Raw genomic sequence first — 23,083 nt, 5'->3', positions numbered from 1 at the left:
CACTGAAGCTCGAAGTCAGCTCCTTGCAGGGAGGATCATCCTTAGCCTGCACCACAGGGTCAGCTAAGGGCGCCAAGGATCCCCGTCCTCCCGACACTGAAAGAGCCAGGACAGCCGCGCGGGCAGCTCGGGGAGAAATACGCAGGCGCGCCCACTACAGCCAAAGCCGCTTCCGGGTCACGTGGCCAGACTTCCGGCCCTCGCCACGCCTCCCTGTGACCATTTGACCAATCGGCTTTCTGTCTCTCTCCGGCAACTGTGCTGATACTAGAGGCGGTTGGCGCCCCCTCGGCAGTTTGGCGCGCGTCCTCTGGTCCGCCTCTCCGCTCGCCGCAGCCCGGGCTCCTCCTCCGTCCAGCCTCCGGGGCGGGGTCTGTTGGCTCGCCCTACCCTCGTCGCCTAAGCCTGCCCTCCGCCAGACGGGTCCCCTCCCCGCGGCACCACGGCTTCCCTTCAACAGCACGGCGACGGGGGCTTCCCCTCAGCAGCAGCCGCTGCTTCGGTCTCCGCAGCCGGCCAACCTCCGCCGCGTCCGCGGCCCGCGGCTGCCGTAAGTGTCAAGGGGAGCCGTAAGGTGGCAGGGATGGGAAGAGGGAGAGATGGCCGGGCGCGCCCCCCGCCGCCCCGTGAGTGCCCCCGACGACCCCACCCCGAGTCCTCCCGGGGCGCCGCGCCCCAAAACTCACTTCTGGCGGCGACGGCGCCCGGCTCTTCACTCCGCAGCGCGCCAGTGATGCTGGGACTGGTCCTGGGTTCCGCGGGGTCCCCGAGGCACCTGTGGTTCGCCGATCGCCTTAAGTTTGGCGGGGCGTTTTGGGGAGGGGCCGGGGGTGACGGCGACCGAGGACTTGGCGCCCCTGGCGGGCCAGTGGATGCCATTGTCTCTGCTCCGCTCCTTGCCGGCCACCTCTCTTGGCTTTGGGCAGTGATGGAGTGTGGTCCCGGGAGGAGGGGAGGCATCCGAGACTGCGGGACCCCAGGGACGCTGGACCGGAGCCCGTTCCAATGCTGAGCCCATTGTTGTTTTTTGTTTTGTTTTTGTTTTAATACCAATCTGGAGAAATTTTTGTCCCGGGATTTGCGGCAAAATCAAAGCGAGGGAAAAGGACTACTACTACCACGGTTTTCGTCCCATGTTAGCACATCATTTGTTTGAAGGAAAATGCGTGATTTCTCCGTCCTCCAAAGTGGTAGGGCGGATACTGGACCCTGTTACGGATAGCCTAGAGCGCACTCCTGTCGTTAGCAAACCCTCTCTCCTGGTCACCAAGATTTAAGAAAACCCAATCGTTTCCTTCCCCAAGTTCTCGTAACGGTTTGCGTTGAATGTCCAGTTGATGCTTTACTTGTCCTCTTCGAATACTGCTGTCTTCAGAACTTATATGGGCGGCACTTTGCTATCAATGAATAAGCGTGTTGTGGGTAATAGCCAATTTTAACTTTGTTAAAGTTAAATGGCTACGCCATAAATTTCCGGATGTTTTCTTGATGCCTTTTGGGGATATTGCGAAGTGAATTTCCTGTCGAAATTTACAGCCGGTTTGATTTTATATTAGTTACGTAAATTCCTCCTCCCGGTGTTCAAAATTTAGGTGGTGTGGTGAATATTAAGAATCCACCTTGAGGGGGGGTTCTTACTTGCACTGGCGCTGTTAAAAGAACTTTAAAGGGTTAAAAGAGAACACCTAACCGAATTTATCTTCAAATTAGCTTTACAATAGAGCTCGTTTTTACCAGTTGAATTATAAAATACCTGCCTTAGAAAACGTAGCCTGACCAACAGACATGCAAATGCTAAGTAAATCCATACAAATTAGCTTCAGTATAAAACACACTAGAATCCAGCATATATTCAAATGTATTTTTATTTTTAAATAGGTATTCTGTGAAATGTCTCAAATTTTGTTTTTAAATTAAATATTCTTTGCAGTGTCTCAATATGAATAACTTTTGGTTAAGCCTTTCAGACTTGTATTCTCTTTCACATATTACATTAATTCAGTTCTCGGGTCCTTATTTGTGTTAGATATTACAAAAGTGAAAACATAAAAATCAGGCTTTTGTTAAGAAAAATGTGTTGGTTGTGACATCTTTTTGATTAATATTCTGTTTTGCTTAAATATGCCAGCATAAATTGAGGGGAGTGCTTTAAATGATAGGCAGTCTGGCTGCAAGAAATTCAGCCTGCAACTAGAATGACCTCGGGGTGAAAACTAGTAGATCTCTGCTTTCTTAGAAATGTACCTAAATCAACGACCTGATGTCTACAGTTGCCTTTTGATACTTACAGAGGGTGGAATGCGTAGCACAAGGAGAAAATTGTTTCTTGAATAATCAGAGTTCTTCAAAAATGTCACGCCAGCTTTCCACCTGTTCTTACTGCCACATACTCTCTTCCACACTTGCCTACATATGGTAAGAAGGCCTTTCCAAAAGAATTCCCTGCTATTATAACCTGCCTGCCTAGAAGTGTGGATGGTCTACTAATCATTTGGCTGGGTATTTACTGTATCCCCAAAGCAGCTCTGAAAACCATTCGATCTTAACTGTTGATTCCATATAATTGTATGTAATCCTGACTTTATTTATCTTAACAGATGCAGTTTATGTTGCTTTTTAGTCGTCAGGGAAAGCTGCGGCTGCAGAAATGGTATGTCCCACTCTCAGACAAAGAGAAGAAGAAGATCACAAGAGAACTTGTTCAAACCGTTTTAGCTCGAAAGCCTAAGATGTGCAGCTTCCTTGAATGGAGAGATCTGAAGATTGTTTATAAAAGGTATCATTTTTGTATTTATCAGAAAGGTGAAATGTGGTCAAACATTAGGGTTATCTCTAATGAGGAAATTGTAGATTTTTATGTCAATAAACAAGGATTAACAAATATTTCAATGAACTAAGTTTAAAAGAAAACTTTCCATTTAAAAATAATGGCTGTTTTGATTGCTTGCCTTAAGCTAAAATGCTGCTAGCAGTAGGGTAATCGTTTTAAAATTAATTATATAATTACAACCAAGCAATTATATGTGCTTGATCAACATTTTTGAAAAAATGCAATGAATTCATTTCACTACAGGGCTTAGTAGGGTCAGTATTTTAAATTTTTGAGTAATTCGATAAATTTGGGCATGCATAGATAATTGTGTGATAATCCTTTCTCCCAACAAACCTATAAAGATTTATCAAATATTTGATATTTTGCATTCCTTTTATCTCCTATAATTAGTCTTACTTATAAAGACTTTGAGCATATAGACCATTTCACTATACAGATATTTAAATATTTGTGTCTATACAAGATCTCTTTGCTAGTAGTATTTAATTTCAAATAGACTTGTTGCTGTGGAGGAGTTATGCCTAGATATAATAATTTTACCAAGGATAGATTTTTTTAAAGAAAATTATGTTGCAACATAACTTGTAGATTAACTTTTTACACAGTTTTTTCTTTAATGCTCCACATCTTTATTTTATAGAATGTTTTTAGAAGGAACATTTCTTGTTTCTTCCCCATTTTTGGTCTTTTTTGAATAATTTACTGAATTTAAGATAAGAATTTCAGCATATGAAACACTCTTGTATGGGGAGTGAGCGTACAGAGAACTAACAGTGTGGAATGCAATGAAGGTGGAGAGAAATCAAGATTTTTCTGTTCTCTGTCACTATACTCCAAGTTTGGATGTGTTTTGTGGTAGAGGAGGTGACAGAGTAAGAAATGAGATTTATAGAACATAAAGACCCTCTTAGGTACTTTAGACTTATCTTTATTTCATAATGAATTTCATCAGATTGGGTGTTTTTTTTAATTCAGCGTTTGGCTTGGTACTTGTTGAGAAAATTATAGAAAAATCATAGCATTTGAAAGCTGGGAAATGCCTTAGAACAACTTACACACACACACACACACACACACACACACACACACAAAATATATATCTTTTTGCCCAGGGATAGAATCTTGACTAAAACAAGTAGCAATACAATTGCTTTTGTGGAATCAGAAATAAGAAGATGTGCCCTGGCTCAATTGGCCTCTGCTCTCTGCACTAGAGAGAGCTCTTCAATTTGAAAAGCACAGTTACTGTTCAAATATCAATTCCTAAAAGATGAGAATTTGTGAATGGTGACTTGGCCCAAGGTCATATACTAGTGATGGGCATGGGGCTACAACTTAAGTGTGGAGGCAATGGTTTTAAACAGGTGTGGAAAGAAATTACGATTAGATTTGCTTTTCTGAAAAGATTGCTGTGAAACCTGGCTGGGGGAGTAAAAGGGGCTGAGACTGGCACCTGCAGGATCAGTGGGGGACTGCATGATGATTGGATCCTGAGCTGAGAGGCTGGAAAGGAAACCTGGTACCTAGGGAAGTCTCAGTAGACTTGGTCACCCCGGGAAGCAGAGACAGCAGTCAAGGAAAGAGGGAGTACAGTGGAGTCACCTCCATTTCTAGAGTTTGACTTATGGGATGAAAGGTAAGCTAGAGAATTCAGTTAATATGGGGACAAGTTGATATGGCTGTATTTCAATTGGCTCTCTGATGGGATTTCGTGGGCATAGGCATGAAACTTGAAGGTGACAATTAGACTTAAAGTATTAGATCACTCAGCATTGAGGTACAGATGGAAGGGTTAAAGAGGGGGCCCGCAGATCGAAATGAGAAAGAAGCAAGGTAGTGGTGTTAGGTAAGTAAAGTCCAGGAGCAGAGAAATTTGAGAGTAAGACCACTAATGCCTGCTGTTCATGAAGTTCAGCAAAAGTGAACAGCTCTTAGAATCTCAGAGTGAGCATTTCAAGCATTTCATGCATTGCCTGTTGCCAGAACATTGTCAGTGGAGTAGAGACAGAATTCTCGATATAACGAGGCGAAGGTAGAGAAGTTGAAAGCGCATGTCTACAGTATTTGGGAGAGCTTTGCCAAGGACAGAAGAGGTGGTAACTGCTGCTAGATCTGGATTCTGGCATCCTGGATAGGATTTGTAAAATGTGTGAGAAGTTTAAGCTTATTTCTAGACAGTGGAAGGAGTCCCCCGTGTGGAGGAGGAAAATCCTAGCAAGAGAACAAGTCCATGAATGGGCCATTCAGAGGAAGAAAATGAAACGGCAGCTTGGAGCTCATAGGCTTGCCGCTCAGCCTGTTCTGGGGATCTCCCTACCTTTTGCAGAAATGATAAAAGAGAACTCCAGCCTGATCTGATATTTAGTTTTTTTTTTTCAAATGAAATTTGGACTTAACAAAAAAAAGTAGCTTTATTGAGATGTTTCATATACAAAAGACAAAGTGTATATGATGTTTTTCTATAGGCTTCCTCCCATTTCATACTGAAAACCTCATCTACTTCCCACTTGACCATGTATTTTGTTATTATCAGGTGTTGTGTTTTCCCTGTTCCGGCTGGAAGATAAGACCTTAGCCAGAGAATGTCTACTGTGCTTCTAGTAAATTCTGCTGTAGCACATTCACTGTTCTTCTTAGCATGTGTCTATGTCGTCTTTGTTCATTTGTCCTGTTCACATTTTTCACTGAGCATTTGGTATACGTATTTTCCCTTTGTGGGAGGAAGCCGTGAGGGGAAAGGCTAAAGTCATGGAAAAGACAGGCTGAAAATGTGAGGACTTACGATATGTTCCCATGTGCCATCACCTAGTTTTGTGGCATTTGAATATTTTGTTGGTTTTATTTTTTTGCCTTTGTTTCCTCATCTTTAAAATAAATGCTCCTGAATATCCACTCGAAACAGAACATTATATGCCTAGTTTGTGCAACATTTCATAGTAGAGGCAATTGAATTTATGTCTTTTAAAATTAATTTTAAAATGCATCCCCATGTTACTAGCTTGAGAATTTGTTGAAGGGTACTTATTGATTTTCTTTCCTAACAAAAGAAATTTTAACGACATACCAGTGGGTATTGAGAATAGTTTAGCTCCATTCACGCACAGTCAGCTGATATTTAGCTGACTGCAGAGAAGTCATGTGTTTTGAATATAAGAATAGGCACTTTCAGATGTTCTGAGTGCCAGTAATTAGAGTAAGCCCTAATCCATGCTGCTAAAAATAACTAAACATACCTCTCCTTACTAGTCTATTATTAATTTTACTAAGAGAACAACATGAGCTCATATTGAATTTGAAAGCACCATTTGTTCCTAAAAATAGGGAGTACTCTTCAGGTTCTCTTGGTAATCTTTACTAAATCTGTATTGCATTTTGTATCTCTTTCCCTTTTTCAAAGCTCTTAATATATTGCGTTGAGCATATTTTAATTTTAGCCAGGTGCAGGATTATTTTAATACACTTCGCAGCTGTGGTTTTTAATCGAAAATTTGGGCTCCAGGGTCAAATTTCTGCTCTCATCTGGTTACTTAAGCCTAGATCTCCTATAAATGCAAGTAATAATGATATCTTGGGTAGGGATGTTGTGACATTAAGATGGTAAAATATGCAAAAGCCTTCACTAACATTTAGTGCCTCACTTATAGTGAGTCTTTCCATGGTACCTGCTATTGAACTTCTGTTTCTTCCTCAGCTTTCTGAAGAGGTGTTCTTATCATGCTAATAACTGTCTCTTCACCTGGAAGGAATAGTTCTTTATGTTGATGCCTTTTCCCCATTGTTAGTCAAGTAAACATTTAGAGGATTGAAGTTGCCCCTGCATAGTGTAGGAGACCCTGGATTTATCTCTAGAATGACAAATAAATGAAATACTATTGGAGCTCATTTTTTTTCTTTTTAAAGTATTTTTGGTTGGTACCTAGATATATCAGTCCTGCTTATTTTTTTAAATTCTTGAATGGTATAATTTAGGACCTTCTACTATTTAATTGTTGTTTAAATATTGTTTACTTGTAAACAAAGAGGCGATATTGTGGACAAAGAAGCAAGGACATACATACTGGATGCTTAACAGTAGCATGGGAGAAGTTTGAAAATAAAGAACCTTATTCCAAACTTGCTATTAATAATCTCTGCAATACAATTATTTGTTATTCTGTTCATAGAAATGACTTGTATCTGTCTTTTGGTCTGTCATTTTTATATCAGTTCCTTTAATCTTTAGTTTTCATAATTCAGAAAATCTCCTGTATCATCGTTTCTCAACCTGTGGGTCACAACCTCTTTGGCAGCCGTCTATCTCCAAAAATATTTGCATTATAATTCATAACAGCAACAAAATTATAGTTATGAAGTAACAATGAAAATAATTTTATGGTTGTGGTCACCACACCATGAGGAACTGTATTAAAGGGTCTCTGCTTTAGGAAGGTTGAGAATGGTCCTATATCATTTGTGCCTGATTCTCCAGAAGCTATTGAAGAGCATGTATTAGGGAGGGTGGGGAGAGAGTTGGAACAGTCTTGCTTTTTAAATAGATAAGCAAAACAAGGTTATGATGGGAGCAAGAGGAAGTTCTCTGCTCAAGTTAGAGATGGTGCCCTGTTTTGCCTTTCCTGTTTCCCTTACAGGGGATGAGGGAACACATTGAAATGTCTACTCTGAGAGACCACAGGCTTGCAGATTTGAGGTTTCTGTGAATATTTTATCCTTCAATAACATGTTCTAAAACATTGACAGTATGTTCAATAAGCCCTTCAGTTGGGATATATTGACAGCTTGTTTTCTCTCCCATTTGCTTGTAGTTTGAATCAATCACACTGTATGTATTTTGTTCTGATTAAGTAAACTTAAGAAAAACTGGCTCAATTATATTTTCAAATGTTCAGAAAGAAACCTGAAAAGAAGAGCAAGATCAATTACTCCTTCTAAGAGACCTGAATGAGTTATTTCTTTTTTTTTGCCTGTGTTTTCCAAAATTTCTCTTGTACATTTATTGCTTTTGTAATCTAGAAAAAGAACTTATCTTAAAAGAAGAATAAATATAATTATAATAAGCATGAGGACTTGTGCAACAGGACATGGAAATATATTTAGAAAATATGATTATGGGGTAACATTTTTCTGTGATTTTGTTTCATGACAGATATGCCAGTCTATATTTTTGCTGTGCTATTGAGGATCAGGACAATGAACTGATTACCCTGGAAATAATCCATCGTTACGTGGAATTACTTGACAAGTATTTTGGCAGTGTGAGTAGTAGATTTACTTTTTATCTTGTCTCTAATAAGCTTATTATTTAGGGATTTAAATTGTGAGGAGAGAACAGGAGTGACTTTTTTTTTGGTTTTTTCGAGACAGGGTTTCTCTGTGGCTTTGGAGGCTGTCCTGGAACTCGATTGGTAGTCCAAGCTGGTCTCGAACTCACAGAGATCCGCCTGCCTCTGCCTCCCGAGTGCTGGGATTAAAGGCGTGTGCCACCAACGCCTGGCAGGAGTGACTTTTTATATGCTTGTTTGTTTAGTTTTTCAAGACAAGGCTTTACTGTGTAGCCCTGGCTGTTCTGGAACTTGATTTGTACACCAGGCTGGCCTTGAATTCACAGGGATGTACCTACCTCTGCCACCTGCGTGCTGGGATTAAAGGCGTGTGCCACCACTTCCCTGAACTGACTCTTACTTCTTATCCTGTATCTAGTCAACTTTCAGAATCTCTGGCCCCACAGATGTACTCACTTAATTATAATGGTGAGAATAACTTTGAAAACATTTGAAATAGAGGGGCTGGATAGATAGTGCAGTTGGTGAAGTGCTTACCACCCAAGCATGGGAATCTGAATTAAATCCCAGTATGCACATAAAAAGCCTGTGCTGACTCTTGCTGCTGCTGCTGCTGCTGCTTTTTATATTTTGTATGTATGGATATTTTGCCTACAAGCACGTCTGTGTATCACTTGCATACTTGGTGTCAACAGAGGCCAAAAGAAGGTGTCAAGTCCCCTGAAAGTAGAGATACAGGTGCTTGTGAGTTATAGTGTAAGTTCTGGGAATTGGATCTTCGTCCTCTGGAAGAGCAGACAGTGCTTTTAATTGCTGAGCCATTTCTCCAGACCCTAGCTTTCACTTTTAATCCCTTGGAGAGTGGAGACAGGTGGATCTCTGGAGCTCACAGACCAGCCAGCCCAGGGCCTAGGTCCCAGTGAGAGACCCTGTCTCTAGAAACCAGGTAGATGGCTCCAGAGGAACAATACACATTTGCACACACACACACACACACACACACACACACACACACACACACACACACTAGTGAGATAGAAGAGTCCTATTGCTGACAGTAGCATTCTGGAAGTGTTGTTAGCAGGTTAATCACATTACTCAAGAAATGTGTTTTTAAAGATCAGTTTTTATAAGTGGAAAATTATTAAGTTGACTACATAGAGAGTGTGCAGAGCCAGGTCTTTCTTGTAGGCACCGTGTTGTCAAGTACTTGAAATTTGAAAATTAAGCTTACTCAAATCAATGGTGCTTAATCAGCAAGGTTTCCATTTTGAAAAGAATTAAAATCAATTCAATCTCATCAGATTGGCTTCAGTTTTAACAGGCTTTGTTTGCTTTGTTTCGTTTTGCTTTTCAGGTGTGTGAACTTGATATCATCTTTAATTTCGAGAAGGCCTATTTTATTTTGGATGAATTTCTTTTGGGAGGAGAAGTTCAGGAAACGTCCAAGAAAAATGTCCTTAAAGCAATTGAACAGGCTGATCTCCTGCAAGAGGTAGGCTACTTAGGCTCCTGAAAAGAAACTAGCATGTTTTGCTTTTGCTAGAGAAATCTCAGTCATCATCCCTACAAGTTTCAGAAATTACTTCAAAGCATGCTTGGTATGTAGTGTTCATGTACAGTTTGACCGGAATATGTGTCATTCACATCAACTCAGTTATCTATGGATGAATGGTTCTCTATGGAAATGGCTTGCCAGTGAAGCTGATTTAAAGGATAGACTACTTCAATTAAAAGAAGTAAATGAATAAACAGATAAATAAATGTATATGTTAAAGGGGGAACAATTGGCCAAAAATAACAATCATTTGAGACCTTCTCATCCTTTGTTTTGAAATACTTAAAATCCCCCCACCTTTTTCATTAGTGTGGATAATTAGGAGTTGAATGTGAGATTATGGCATTTCCTTTCCAAATTGGTTCATGTTTTCACCTCATGTCCATTAAGTGCAAATGTAGCCAAGCAAATGTTAGTGTTTTCTAATTATGCTTTTTATAGAACCCGCTGGCTCTGTGTTAACAAAATTAACTTAAAATGAATTTGTACTTCTCTTTGTTCTTTTGACATAACTAACCATGTTCTGTCAAAACTATTATATTCCTGTCTTAACTTCCATACCCCAGAACCATAGCAACCCCATTCCCTTCTAATTGCCTTCAACATCCTCAGCTAATCATGTATTTGATGCTTAGGTAGCAAATTAAATTATGGGTTAGAACTAATTGTGGTTGTTACAATATAGAAGGTTTGGCATGAAAATGGGTTAGTAAAGGAAAAAGAGTATTTTCATTAAGGTAGCTATATATATATATATGACATAAATGAATATTTGTGCCCCATGGGTTCATTTACTAAAGTGTTGAAAGTATATTTGTATTCTTAGTTTATTTTAACCCTGTATTTATTACATCTTTATTATGTTTTTAATTAGTAAAACAGACTTTAAATTCAATTTCTTAGTATTTCTGAAATGGCTAGCTTTAAAGAAATGAATAAGGGGAGAAGAATAACGAATTCTCTGTTAAAATTTCTTTACTTTTGGTCTCTGTAGTGGAGGGAACTCCTAGTGAATCCACTCTATCAGTCAGCTAGGGCCTGCTTCATGTTGTGTTGATATCATCCAGAGCCTACAATTATTAAATGTGAGACAGTGAACTATGTGTTTAATTATGTAGTTACCAGAAAAATGGCTATGAGTGCAAAGCTGAAGTATTTCAGTGATGGCCCCTCATGCCATCTGCTGTTTGGTAGTCAACTGAGCAGAGACCTTTTCCTTGTGTGCAGTTTGCCATGATGATTTATTAATTGATTGCAAACATGTAATTTTGAAGGTTGGTAATTTTAACATCAGGTATGCTGACTCCGAGAGTATATTCTACTGTTAAAGTATTGGTTTTAAAGTTAGCGTCTCCTTTTTGTTGTTTACTAATCAAACTTAAGAGAAACAACAGTATAAAAAAACTGACTAGGTCAAGCTGGAGATGTCGCTCAGTTGGGAGAGTTTGCCTAGCTTGCATGAAGCCATAAGTTCAGTCCTTAGCATAAACCAGATATGGTAGTATGTGCTTGTTGTGTTAGCACTTGTGAAGTGGAGACAGAAGAATCAGGAGTTCAAGGTTTGGACTACAAAGTAAGTTTTGAAGGAAGCCTAAGCAACCTAAGGCCCTGCCAAAAAGAAAAAATAAAACTAACCAAAAGATAGTCCCAGTACTAGGAACTGGAAGTTCTTCATATTTGTGTCTTATCTTAATAATGTTTAATTATTATAGAACTATAACCTCTTGTATCAGAACTTGGTATTTCTTCTGTTTTTCACCATTTTCTGGCTAAATTTTTCTTGTTTGCAAGACATTTTGAAAGCTATTAAAGCTCAGTTTTTTGTTGTAATGTGTTCCTAGAGAGTAATGCTTAGGGTACCAATATCTTCTTGTTCCTGAGTTACTTTTTTTAAATGCTTCCGGAAAAATGCTCTATGCTTTCTCATAAGACAACGTCATGTTTACTTGATAGTATGCATTTACCCTATGAGGGATTACAAAGCATCATTATATCAGTATGTGCTATTTATTACTTCTTAGGCATGAGGATGTTCACTATTGTCATTTTCAGTAATTAGAACCTTTTATTGAACTATTGTCATTGTCAGTAGTTAGAACCTCTTATTGAATATGTAGATTTATTGACAGTATTTTCTCAAAAGTCTCCTTGTTAAGATTTATCAAAATGCATAGGTCTATAATAACTTGTAGGTCTTATAGCTTGAAATATAGTAGTCACTTTGTCAGTGTCCTCAAGTGATTTTGTTTCTGAAATTGTTTAAGTATAGCTATTTTAGATAAATGTATCCTAAAATTTGCAGTGAAATGTATTTTTCATGTATTATAACTTTTCTATTTAGTGTCAAAGTCTTTATTTGGACTGTTTTAAGTACTAAAGATAATTTTGAATTAAGAATGAACTTAACCTGTTGGCTTAATATTATATACAAATTAGAATAATTTTGATTTTAGATATTTTTATAATTTGTGAAATATATACTTCTATTCTTAATTCTAATCAGAAAAATTATTTTTTGCCCAATTTATGTGAATATGTAAATTAGACGGTCTTTCATTTTATGGGCAACCAGGGAGAACAGATGCCAGTGGTTAAGGTAGATATTCTTCTGTTATGCTACAGTTAGTAATAAGAACAAAACAAATGTATATCTGAATAATAACTGCCAAAATATTAGTAAGCATTGTGGTTTAATAGTATATGTTCATATTTGGCATTTATAGACCGATTCTGTGTTTAGACCTTTTGGTTACAGGAATTCATAATTAGCTTTGGGAGGGAAAGCTCAGAAATTAGCCCATTATCCAGTTTTTATTATTTGACTCTTGGAATTTAAGACATGTCATCTCAACATGCCACTGGTACTAAAGTTGGTTTTTAAATTAAGATATGACATGCTGAGATTAATAAAGTTATATTTTTGTAATGCTTAGCATATTTCCCTCCCCACATACTTAGTTTTTGGGTGGTAAGATGAGGTATAATGATGCAGTTGAATTTATTTTATAAACACATATATTGATAATGGCAAAGGAAATAATAGTATGGCTTTTCCCCTGTGAAGCCAGGCACTTACCAGTTTTTCTCTGCTCCTTAATTTTATAGAGCCAGAATGAAGAATGGGGAGGTTTGTCTGAGGATATCTTATGATAAAGAACAGTCTAAGACTTTAGTTCCTTTGACCCCCAACTTATTTATTGGTAACTACTAAATTTACCATTTTTGTGGCATGGATAAAATGGCACTATGCGAAGACTGTTGCACGTGAGATGATTTCAAGTCCTTGCTTGATCTGGGAAGATCAAATAGTTAAATATTAGACATTGGGCTTGTTATAACCCTAGAGGTAGATGCATGATGGTATTGATCAACGCTTTGAGATGTCGACCTTTCTTTCTTATACTAACAGCATCATTTTGAAATTCTTGGGGATTTTTTCTTTTGAGCTTTGTTTGCTGTTGGTATTGTTTCTCACTAAAGTAGTCCACGAAATGGAAAATAAGTGAGGTTGCAAAAGCAAGCACTGTACTCATGAATTTGCTTCTACTTGAAGATGATCCACTTTACAAATAGTTTCACTGGACTTGCAGATGTTTGTCTGTCTCATCTAGAAAGCGGTAGTCTATGGAGAATTACTGCTGCTAAAATTGACTTGTTTTAGTGCTGAGGCCTGCATGAAATATCTTAATAGTATGCTATGTCTTTGTGAAAGTAATCATTAATCTGCGGGACTGCATAAAATGGAAAGGTAAGAATCTTGAGAGAAAAGTGATTTCTTTAAAGAAATGAGGTTTTTATAATGATATTAAGCAAATAAGTATTTCTTGAAGTATCTTATAACATTATGAATATATGTTTTTCAAAAATTAGACCTAGATAATTAAGAATATTTAGGTAAGATTCAAGAATATCATAAATTGTTTTAAAGGCATAGATCTCTTCAAATATATACAGTGTCACTTAAGAACCAAAAATATTTTGTTATAAATATTTTTCTGATTTGCTTCAAGAAGACAAAAACCCTGTAATTCTTTCGTAATTACCATTCCCTCATGTTATAACTTTTAATCCTAAACTATTTCTTTAACTGGGTGAAAAGTTGAGGCTCTATTTATTGATGCAAGAGTGTGTTAAATATAGTTTGGGGTCTGCTGGAACAGGTTCTGTAGAAATGAGGTTTTATTGATGATTAAAGTATTCTAGAAGTGGGCAGATACACAAGGCAGAATAAATCTCCTTTAGCTTTACTTTTAGTGCCATAAAATATGAGTAGTGTCATTGGTGTCTGGTTTCCGGGTTGTAATTTTTGTTCTATGTAGTTTTAGTCATGGTTTCCCTTTGTTTGGTCTTTGGGATTTTGAGACTACCCCATTCCCTGTTTCTTTTCTAACTCCTGGTGAACCAGCTCTGGCTACTCCTGAGCTCTATTCCTTGTTTGTTTTTGTAGTGCCTGGGGTTAGAACTCAGGATTGTGTCCGTGCTAGGCAAGCCCTCTGTCACAGACCTGTATCCCTTTTTCTAATCATTAAAAGTGGGAGTAATTTAAACAGCCAATTATTTTAAATTTGACCTTGAAATGAATTTTTTCCACTAGAATCCATAGTAGTAAATGCAGTTTTATATCACAGTGCAAAGTACAAAAATTATTGAATAATACTCTCATTTCTTCCTTTGTTCTCAAATTTTATATTTTTCTTTTTTTTAAATGCCAATCTTAATAATAGATTTCATGATTCTAGGTTTAGTACCTGCTAAGAGCATATCCCAAATGGTCAATGGTGATTTTTTTCATTAAAAAGTACTTGATAAAAAGTTAAGGTTTGAGTTAGTCCCTTACTTACATTATAATTTGTTTTGTTGTCTCTGTTCTTAAAAAAATAATCCCCATAGTAGAAATATTAGTAGATACAGGCCAACACGTTAGAATATAATCTTACCTACAGCAGAACCAATTAGATTAACTCATTGATTCTCCTGGGAATGAGATGGGGGCTTCCAGTCATACACTTCCAGAGTACATTGGGCTGTGCATGCTCTGACAAATTCCTGGTTGTTGAAGCAGTGCATTGTGACTGGCATCTACTAGGTAGAGACCAATGACACTGCTAAATATCTTATTCTGCCCAGGACACACCCACCAAAGAATTATCTAGCCCTAAAAAGTTGAGAAACCCTGACTTAATTTAACACCTTTAACTAAAAGTTTCATTTTCATTTATAAACTGTTACATCTTTTTAATAGTATATGTAGTGTTCAAATAAATAATAGCTGAAAATTAGTCAGAAATGCAAAGGAGTAGCAAAGTTTGCTTTAAAATTGTGAAAAGAGCGTATGTTAAAGAACACGGAAATGGCTATAAAAAAAACTACCCCTGTGATTCATACAAATTACCTTTGCCTGGTAACTAGCAACTGGGGAGATAATCTATGGGTGCCGTTAGAACCTAACCCACAGAAAAGCTTATGGGATGTCACTGAATAATCTAATTTCCTCAACAACAACTAGATCTGTTCACTTCTATTAAAGTAATTGAGTTTTTATGTGGAAACAAGATTGAATCTACCCTGCAGGCAGGCAGAACACTATTGAATTTTTTGCTGATTTCCTTATCCACTTTAGGATGTGATCATTTCTTAAAGGAAGAATAAAGTGACCAGAATTTACATATACAGACTTCCTTTTGTTAGGTAGACTTTTTGTTCTTCCTTACTCTGTTAGTCTTGAAGAGTTTGTTTGAAATTCTGATTCTAAGAAACCGTTTGTTTAGAAAACTGATTAAATTTAGGATATTTAAAGGCAAATACAACTACACTAGAATAAGCTTAAAATGTCTCTTTACTCTAAGCTAATTTTCCTGTTGTTTTATTTAAAAAGTATAATTAGATGCTAGAGAAAGTAATTTGTCCTCAGTATCTTATAATTAACAGGTTTTAGAGTAGCATTTTTAGGATATATTTTAAAAAGTTACTCCACTTATTTTTAAGGCAAAAATAATAGAAATAGATGAGTAGCCCAGTAGGGAAGAGCAGAGCACATGACTAAGTCAAGGATGAAAAAACAAAAAACAGTTTTTACTAAGACAATACAAATTAAAACACCAACTAACTGTCTTTAAATTTTTCTTCTTGCAACAAAAAGAGACATTCTTGTTACTATTTGTAAACATTTAAACTTGTATTTCATTTTGAAGGATTGGTTTGTGGTATTATTTCATGGTGAGATGTGTACTATATTCTTGTTCTAGTAGTTGCACATCTAAGAGTTTTATCCAACTGAGAAATGTATATATACATATGTATGTATGTGTGTATATGCACCAAGACATAGATAGGCTCAGCATGATATTTGGCGACTGGAATTTACCCAAATGTCCATTAGTAGGAAACAAGTGAAGAAAAATGTAACATAGTTATACCTGCGATTGCTAACATAACTGTAAAATAAATAAGACTTAATTTCTGTATAATGATATGGAAAGATATTCAAAGATGTGTGAAATGACAAATTATCAAGGAGCAGGATATTGACTCTTATAAAGCTCCTCACCCTGTTTTTCAGAAGAGGAAAACAAGTGTGTAGTTAATATTACAATTTTTATGGAAGAATGCTGCCATTTGAGAGTTCACATTGTCTTGCCACAGATGTTAGAAACTGGAGTAGAATTTGCTAAAATAAAGGTTCAGCACACAGAGTGAAGCACTTTCAGCTTTTGTCCATTTTATTCACCAACCATCTGGAGCAGCCATAAAGCTCTTGCTACTCATTACTAACTTAATGTTAAAGAAAATCAGTAGGGGGCTGGAGAGATGGCTCAGTGCTTAAGAGCACTTGCTGTTCATCCAGAGGCCCTGGGTTCAATCCCCAATACACACATCAAGTGGCTCACAACTGTCTGTCATTCCAGCTCCAGGGGAATCTGACATCTTTGGCCTCTGAAGGCACTTGCATTCATGTACATACTCACATGCAGAGAGACATGCCTACATAAAATAATAGAAATAATTAGAAATGCAATTCCAAAGAAAAAGAAAATCAGTAGAAATTCTTATTAATCTACAAATGTTCATAAAATAGGACTATACCATGAGCACTGTCATCTAAAAGGTGCCTTATAAACTGTTTTCAATCCTTCTATTTTATAAAATATTCATTGCCCAAAATAGATGTAAGTGAGTTTGCCATATTGTTTGGCCCTCTGGAGCTTTAACCCAAAGAATTGACTTTCAATGTTGAGCATAAGAAATCTGTATGCTTTACCACAGAATTCAGTTAGGGTCAATAAAAAAGGACCATTGCATAATAAAACATCAGACAAGTATATACAAGAGTATGGGAAGAAACTCCTTTAGAAATTGCAGTAAGGTAATAAACTTGAAATCACACTTCCTTATATTTTTATATTTGCTTTTCATTAAATATAAATTATTTTCTCTTTTGCCACATTGAACTAGAATCAGGAGAGTAGCTGTTCAGTCTTGAATAGCTAACACCATTAGGTTAGTTAAGCATCTCTCAGTTAACAGTGCTTAAGCCAATGTAATTGCTAGTTTGGGAGTGTTTCGGCTTTCCCTTTAGTTTTACCTGTGAGCCATGTCATAAACTTAGCATGATGAATGAATAGCTAGGAAGTTTCATGGTAGTAGGGTTTGTCTTTTCTTACGAAAACAGGTGGTTTTGAAAACAGATCAAAATTGATTCTTTCCCTACTACACATCTAGTCCCTTTTGTAGCTTGAAAATGAAATGATTCTCAGTACAGAGAAAGGTTGAAAAAGCATGTATAGTGGGAAGGAGCTCATACAAAGAGTGGGGACCAAGAATCTGCACTAAGGAAAATTATTTGTTTATGTTTATATAATGCAACTGGGTTATATTTTTTGTCTCAGTACTTCTCTAGCCTTTATTCCTATTTAATTTAAATTGCTAGTATCTTAGTATATTTATAAATGCAGTTTATGAACGCATATATATATGGCTGTTTCCAAAGGTGCCCATGGGAAGAACAAAATAGTAGACCTAGCTGCGTGGGCTCTACTCAGAAAATGCACAGGTAGTATGAGGGTCCAGAATACTAAACTTTATGTTGAATTTATGTACATCCTTTGCATATGAGAGAAAAAAATCTTGGTCAGTTACAGACATGGTTAAATATTTTACCTAAAAGCTCAGCTTTAAATGTTAAGTAGTCATTAAGGCGTTTATCTATAGCAGAACTTCTTCAGATATTAACAGTCTGAACTGGACATTTCCTAGTATCCTAAAAGTGGTTAAAGGATACTATTTGCTATATAATACCACAATTTATTTTTGTGTATTTTAGAGGCTGTTTTTTTGAAAGATGCTTTTCCAATGAAGAGGGGTTTCTTCTATGAAGAATATTCTTGACAATTGACGGGTACTAATTTGTTTAAATATAGTATTATGGACCCTTGACTTTAAAGGATAATTTTTCTTATTATCAACCCTTTTGCTTAGCAACGGGTAGTAAAAAAAATATTAGTTAAAAAGTTATGGCAGTGCCTGAGGTGGCCACATTTCAAAATTGTTCATATAGAATTTTTGTCCTTGTAAGTCTTCTCCAGGAAGGAATGACTGTATTTTATTATATTTTTATCTCTGTTGGAAAACCACCTTTTTCCTTCAATGGGCAAAAACCTTTTTATGGTTGGTTTTCATATGACATATCAAGTTGAAAATCAGTAAGTTTAAAAACTATAACATAAGACAAAGAACTGGTATTGAAGTACAAGGTTATTTGAGACTTAAACTTTTCTTGTTCTCTCTCCAGAAAACAGAGACTATGTATCACAGCAAGAGTTTCATTGGGTATAAGAAAGCGTTCTAGAATACGTGCTGGAGTGCAGACATGCATCAAAATGTAGTAGGCTGTATTAATTCAGTTTTAATTATAATTTGTCAAGTTTATTATTTATATTTTGGCAATATTTGGAAAGTTAATTGTATTTAAATCCCAATGGATAGCCCCTATTATTTTATTAAATTGATGCTTTGTAGGAAATTTTTCCCTATAATAACCCATAATTGGGATTACTGATTTACTGCTGAGAGTCACTGACAAAGTATTTTTAAATACAATTAAATCAGTAATGCTGTTAGTACAGAATTAGACTTTCCCTGTGAGAATGAAAGCTTCTATAAGGAAATGAAGCATTGGGCATTCGTTACTAATATTATTTTACTTGCTTGTTTTATTATTACACTATTCTAAATGGGAAAGACGAAGCTTTTATAGCTTAATATTTTAGAGTTCCAACTTTTTCATCTGGGATGTTGGAAAGTCCACTTAAGACCCTACCCTGGGTTATTTTGTCACTTTTTGATGTGAGAACATCTAACATCTTGTTTAGATATATTTGTAGGCATAGGCATTTAACAAATTTTTGGAATTACTTAGAATAATTTTGAGAACTTAAAAATTAACCTTTAGCGTCAAAGTCACCTTTTTTAGCTAAGTCAACAATTTAAAGCTTTCCTAGAGGGAAAAATTTTTTAAAAAGCTTTCCTAGGTACTTAACAATACTATATAGTGATTACTTTCAACTTGTTCTTGGGGGAGCTTTTTCTCTGGGATCTCTCCTTATTGTAATAGGACCCTAATGAATGTAATACACTGGTGAAAAGGGAGAACTCTAACTGAACTTGCTGTTAATTAGCATTGACTTAAACTGGCAATATTTTCAGATTTTAGTAATACAGTGCTTTAGGATTCTCTAGAATGTAGGTCATCTTCTTTACTGTTCCATACCATGAACTTGAAAAAGACAAATCAGAACTGGGCATTTTTTAAGAATGTAAATGTTCAGGCAAAAACCAAAGAACAAAAGAAAACCTGATGCTTTGGATAACTTTACTTTGAAGTAAACAATCTCAAAATTTGATTGTGTCTTCATCAGCTTGTATACTGTGTGTAAGAATATATGCATTTCTTTTGTAGCCACGCCATGAATATTTTAATGTCCCTGTGTACTAAATGACTGCTCATCGACTATGCAGAATTTCACAGAGGAAATAGAGAACTGATATACTTATGAAAGAAAATGTCCTCAGCTTGGTGACTAATTCTCCTGTAAAAAGATAAAAAGCATCTTAGACCTAGTACCTTTATGATTGTATTTTTTCTGTACACATTCCTAATTATATTTTCATTCTGTATATGATATTGATATATCGTTTATTTCTGTCTACTACTGTTTCTTCTTGAGAAAATACAACTTGTGAACATTTTGATTAATATTCTAAATTCATACAAGCTATTGTTAGTAAACCATCCATGATTAATCTTATGAGAGTATAACAGAAAGGCTGGGCAATCACAAATGTTTACCAAAGAAAATACAGTTAAGAACTCAGGCAAAATTAGCAGCACCACAGTATTTAGTTCATTGTTGAAGAAAACCAAGCTTTACTTAACACTAAGATTATCTTACGGTCTGTATGAGCTAATATGTTCAACTGTATCACGTGAAAGCGTATGTTGAAGCAATATAAGAAAAATCAATTACAATTATATAAGACCTAAGGTTAAAACATTGAATTTTCCAGAAATTTTGTAGTGCCAATATTTATTGAGCCACATTTATGCAGTGTCAGACAGTCCTTTTACAAACTATCAGAAAGCTATGTCACAAAGTCTCCTGAAATGTCTGTTGCTCGGTAACAACTCTTTTGAAGCAGTAATACTGAGCCCACTTATATGATATGAAAATTCTGATATTCATTTTCAGTATCCAGACATTTTTTATTAGTTAATGGATCCCTAATTAATGTATTAAGCCTTCTAAACACTCAATGCTGTATTAACTATGACTTTGTTCTGAAATACTAAAAACTTTTCATATTAATTTTACATAAATATGCTTTTAATGACACTTAGCATATTTTATTATAAAAAGAACCAGATAACTCTTTGTTTATATCTAGAGAGTTTAAAGCCCAAGTAAATTGTCCTTAATAACTTCGGAGACATGGTAGTGCATGCCTGTCATCTGGGCATTTGGGAGGCTGAGGCAGGAGAAAGATGAGTTACTACGTTTACTAGGGAGTCCTTGTCTCAAAAGACAAAAATTAAATATGCCAAAAAATACCCAAACCAGTTTCCCACCGAAAGATCTGTGACAATGTTTTAGGAAATGTAGTATTAGGCAGCTGTATAGATCAACTATCTCCATTACCATATGAAGTGTCATAAAACATTGGTCTTTCATTTCCATTTTTTCCCATCCTCCTACCCTACATGTTGTTCATCTGATTTTAATGTTGCATAAATATGCATTGTCTCATGCCTGTTTGTTTTGGATGCTGTGTGCTGAGCTATAACAAAATGTTGCGCTTTTTTTTTGAGGGGGATACCTGTATGTAGCTGCTTGCTTTAAATTAGCAGATTCTGAAATAGCTTTTCTTGCATGTCTAAAATAAAGTATTGCATGTACTTTGTCTCATGTGAATGACTTTTTTCTACTCCATCTTTTTTGATAAAATAACATTCTATATTTTCATTTTTCCAGATTTTTTTAAATTGTGATTTTTTAAAAATAACATAGAATTCACCATTTTAATCACTACAGTAGTGCTAAGTATATTCATATTGTACAACACATCTCCAGAACTTTTTCATCTTGCAGAACTGAAATTACATAACTCATCAGCCAACCACTTCCCATTTCTCTCTCACTGAATGAAGGCCCTGGTAACAACCATTCTGTCTTTTTTTTTTTTTTTTGGTTTTTACGAGACAGGGTTTCTCTGTATTGTTTTGGAGGCTGTCGGTCCAGCCTGGCCTCGAACTCACAGAGATCCGCCTGCCTCTGCCTCCCGAGTGCTGGGATTAAAGGCGTGCGCCACCACCGCCCAGCCAACCATTATATCTTAATCATTTCCCTAAATAATTTTTAGCTACAATTTCAGTGTGTACTTGTAAAAATTACATTTTGTTTAATAAACAGCTTATAAAAATACTCAACTTATCCAGACTTAAAGGAATAAAATAAAATGTGTAAATTACGCCTTTTAGAGGGACATATGTTTTAAATAATGCCTATTCAGAAAGCAACATGATACTCTTCAGACCACAGGCAGTGAGCACCCCAGAGAAATTTGATCATCTAGGGAATAGGTATGGGACATTTTTATCTAGACTGAGAATATAAACTGGCCAGAATTCAGTGTAGGGATCCTTTAACATACTAACACACTACAGGTTACATGAAGTTTTAAAATGAGTCAGTATTAAATGGAAATAACCTTTAAATTCACATGTACTTTGCCTCATGGGAAGGACTTTTTTCTACTCCATCCATTCTGATAAAATAACATTTTATATTTTCATTTTTCCAGGTAATTTTTAAAATTGTGATTTTTAAAAATTAACATTGAATTCACCATTTCAACCATTTCTGAGCCTATAGTATGAAATAGTTTAAGTAATTCAGATGTCACTGTATAGTACTTTTTAAAAAAGATTTATTTATTTATTATGTGCACAGTGTTCTGCCTGCATGTATGTCTGCAGGCCAGAAGAGAGCAGCAGATCTCATTACAGGTGGTTGTGAGCCACCAGGTGGTTGCTGGGAATTGAACTCCGGACCATCTGGAAGAGCAGCCAGTGCTCTTAACTGCTGTGCCATCTCTCCAGGCCCTATGTAATACTTAATAGTTAAAGAAAGGCAAACATTTTAAGCATTAGAGATAGGCATCTATCACTATTATTATTAGACTGCCTTTAAAAACTATCATGAAAACATCTAGATAACAGTATCCCATACAGAGCATTCATTCATACATCATTGAACATCAACAGTTATCAACTTCATATCCACTGTGTCCTAGATAAGCTGTCATTTCATCTTTAATGTTTCAGTATGTATTCCTAACAGATCATTGCCACACCAAACAAAATGGACAGTAATTTTGTTTTATGCCTGGCTCAGCTTTTTCTAATTATCAAAGGGGAATAAGTGCCTTCTTATAATTTGTTAGATTCCAAAGAAATTTTATATTGGATGGTTCATAGGCCTTTAGTCTCTCATTGGTTAGCAAGCCTGTTTTTTGTTTTTCCATTCTTTGCCATTAATAACAAAATCTGGACCTTTTGATCCCATACAGTTTCCCACATTCCTATTTATTCTTATGGCAATGTTTACCTTTTTCTTTTCCCCTCCATCGTAGATCTTTAACCTGGTTAGATTGAAGTATCAATGGGGGGTGGGGGCAAGTGTACTCATAGATTATACTACCTTTTGAAAAAAATGTCCCTTTTTCACTAAAGCTAATTTTCACCCATTTTTCATTACTAGACAAGCATATTAACAGACATTCTATGAACGTTTTTGGCTGTACTATTTAGTACTAAATGCTAAATCCCTTCATTTAGATTTTAGTTGTGTGACTATCAGC

The 23,083-nt window shown here is 36.3% G+C and overlaps 1 protein-coding gene across 6 annotated transcripts in view; it reads left to right on the top strand.

Moving 5' to 3' along the window:
- The first annotated feature begins 300 nt into the window (after positions 1–300).
- The window catches only part of Ap1s2 (adaptor related protein complex 1 subunit sigma 2), a 25,051-nt gene continuing 2,268 nt past the window's right edge, over positions 301–23,083 (top strand). For 2 of the 6 annotated variants that reach the window (XM_013116410.3, XM_021229574.2), the window contains exons 1-5: positions 306–550; positions 2,291–2,415; positions 2,598–2,776; positions 7,977–8,085; positions 9,470–9,607. In XM_013116410.3, the coding sequence (XP_012971864.1) occupies positions 2,413–2,415; positions 2,598–2,776; positions 7,977–8,085; positions 9,470–9,607 (429 nt within the window). In that variant the 5' untranslated portion in view covers positions 306–550; positions 2,291–2,412. Of the gene's footprint in view, positions 551–2,290; positions 2,416–2,597; positions 2,777–7,976; positions 8,086–9,469; positions 9,608–12,775; positions 12,871–17,657; positions 17,721–19,625; positions 21,120–23,083 lie in introns of those variants that run through there. The other 4 variants (XM_021229577.2, XR_005876742.1, XM_013116411.3 and 1 more) reach the window with 4 other exon arrangements.

This window comes from Mesocricetus auratus, unplaced genomic scaffold (genome assembly GCF_017639785.1).
Source record: "Mesocricetus auratus isolate SY011 unplaced genomic scaffold, BCM_Maur_2.0 Super-Scaffold_100003, whole genome shotgun sequence".
Lineage (NCBI taxonomy): Eukaryota > Metazoa > Chordata > Mammalia > Rodentia > Cricetidae > Mesocricetus > Mesocricetus auratus.
This window is presented reverse-complemented; position numbering and strand designations above follow the sequence as displayed.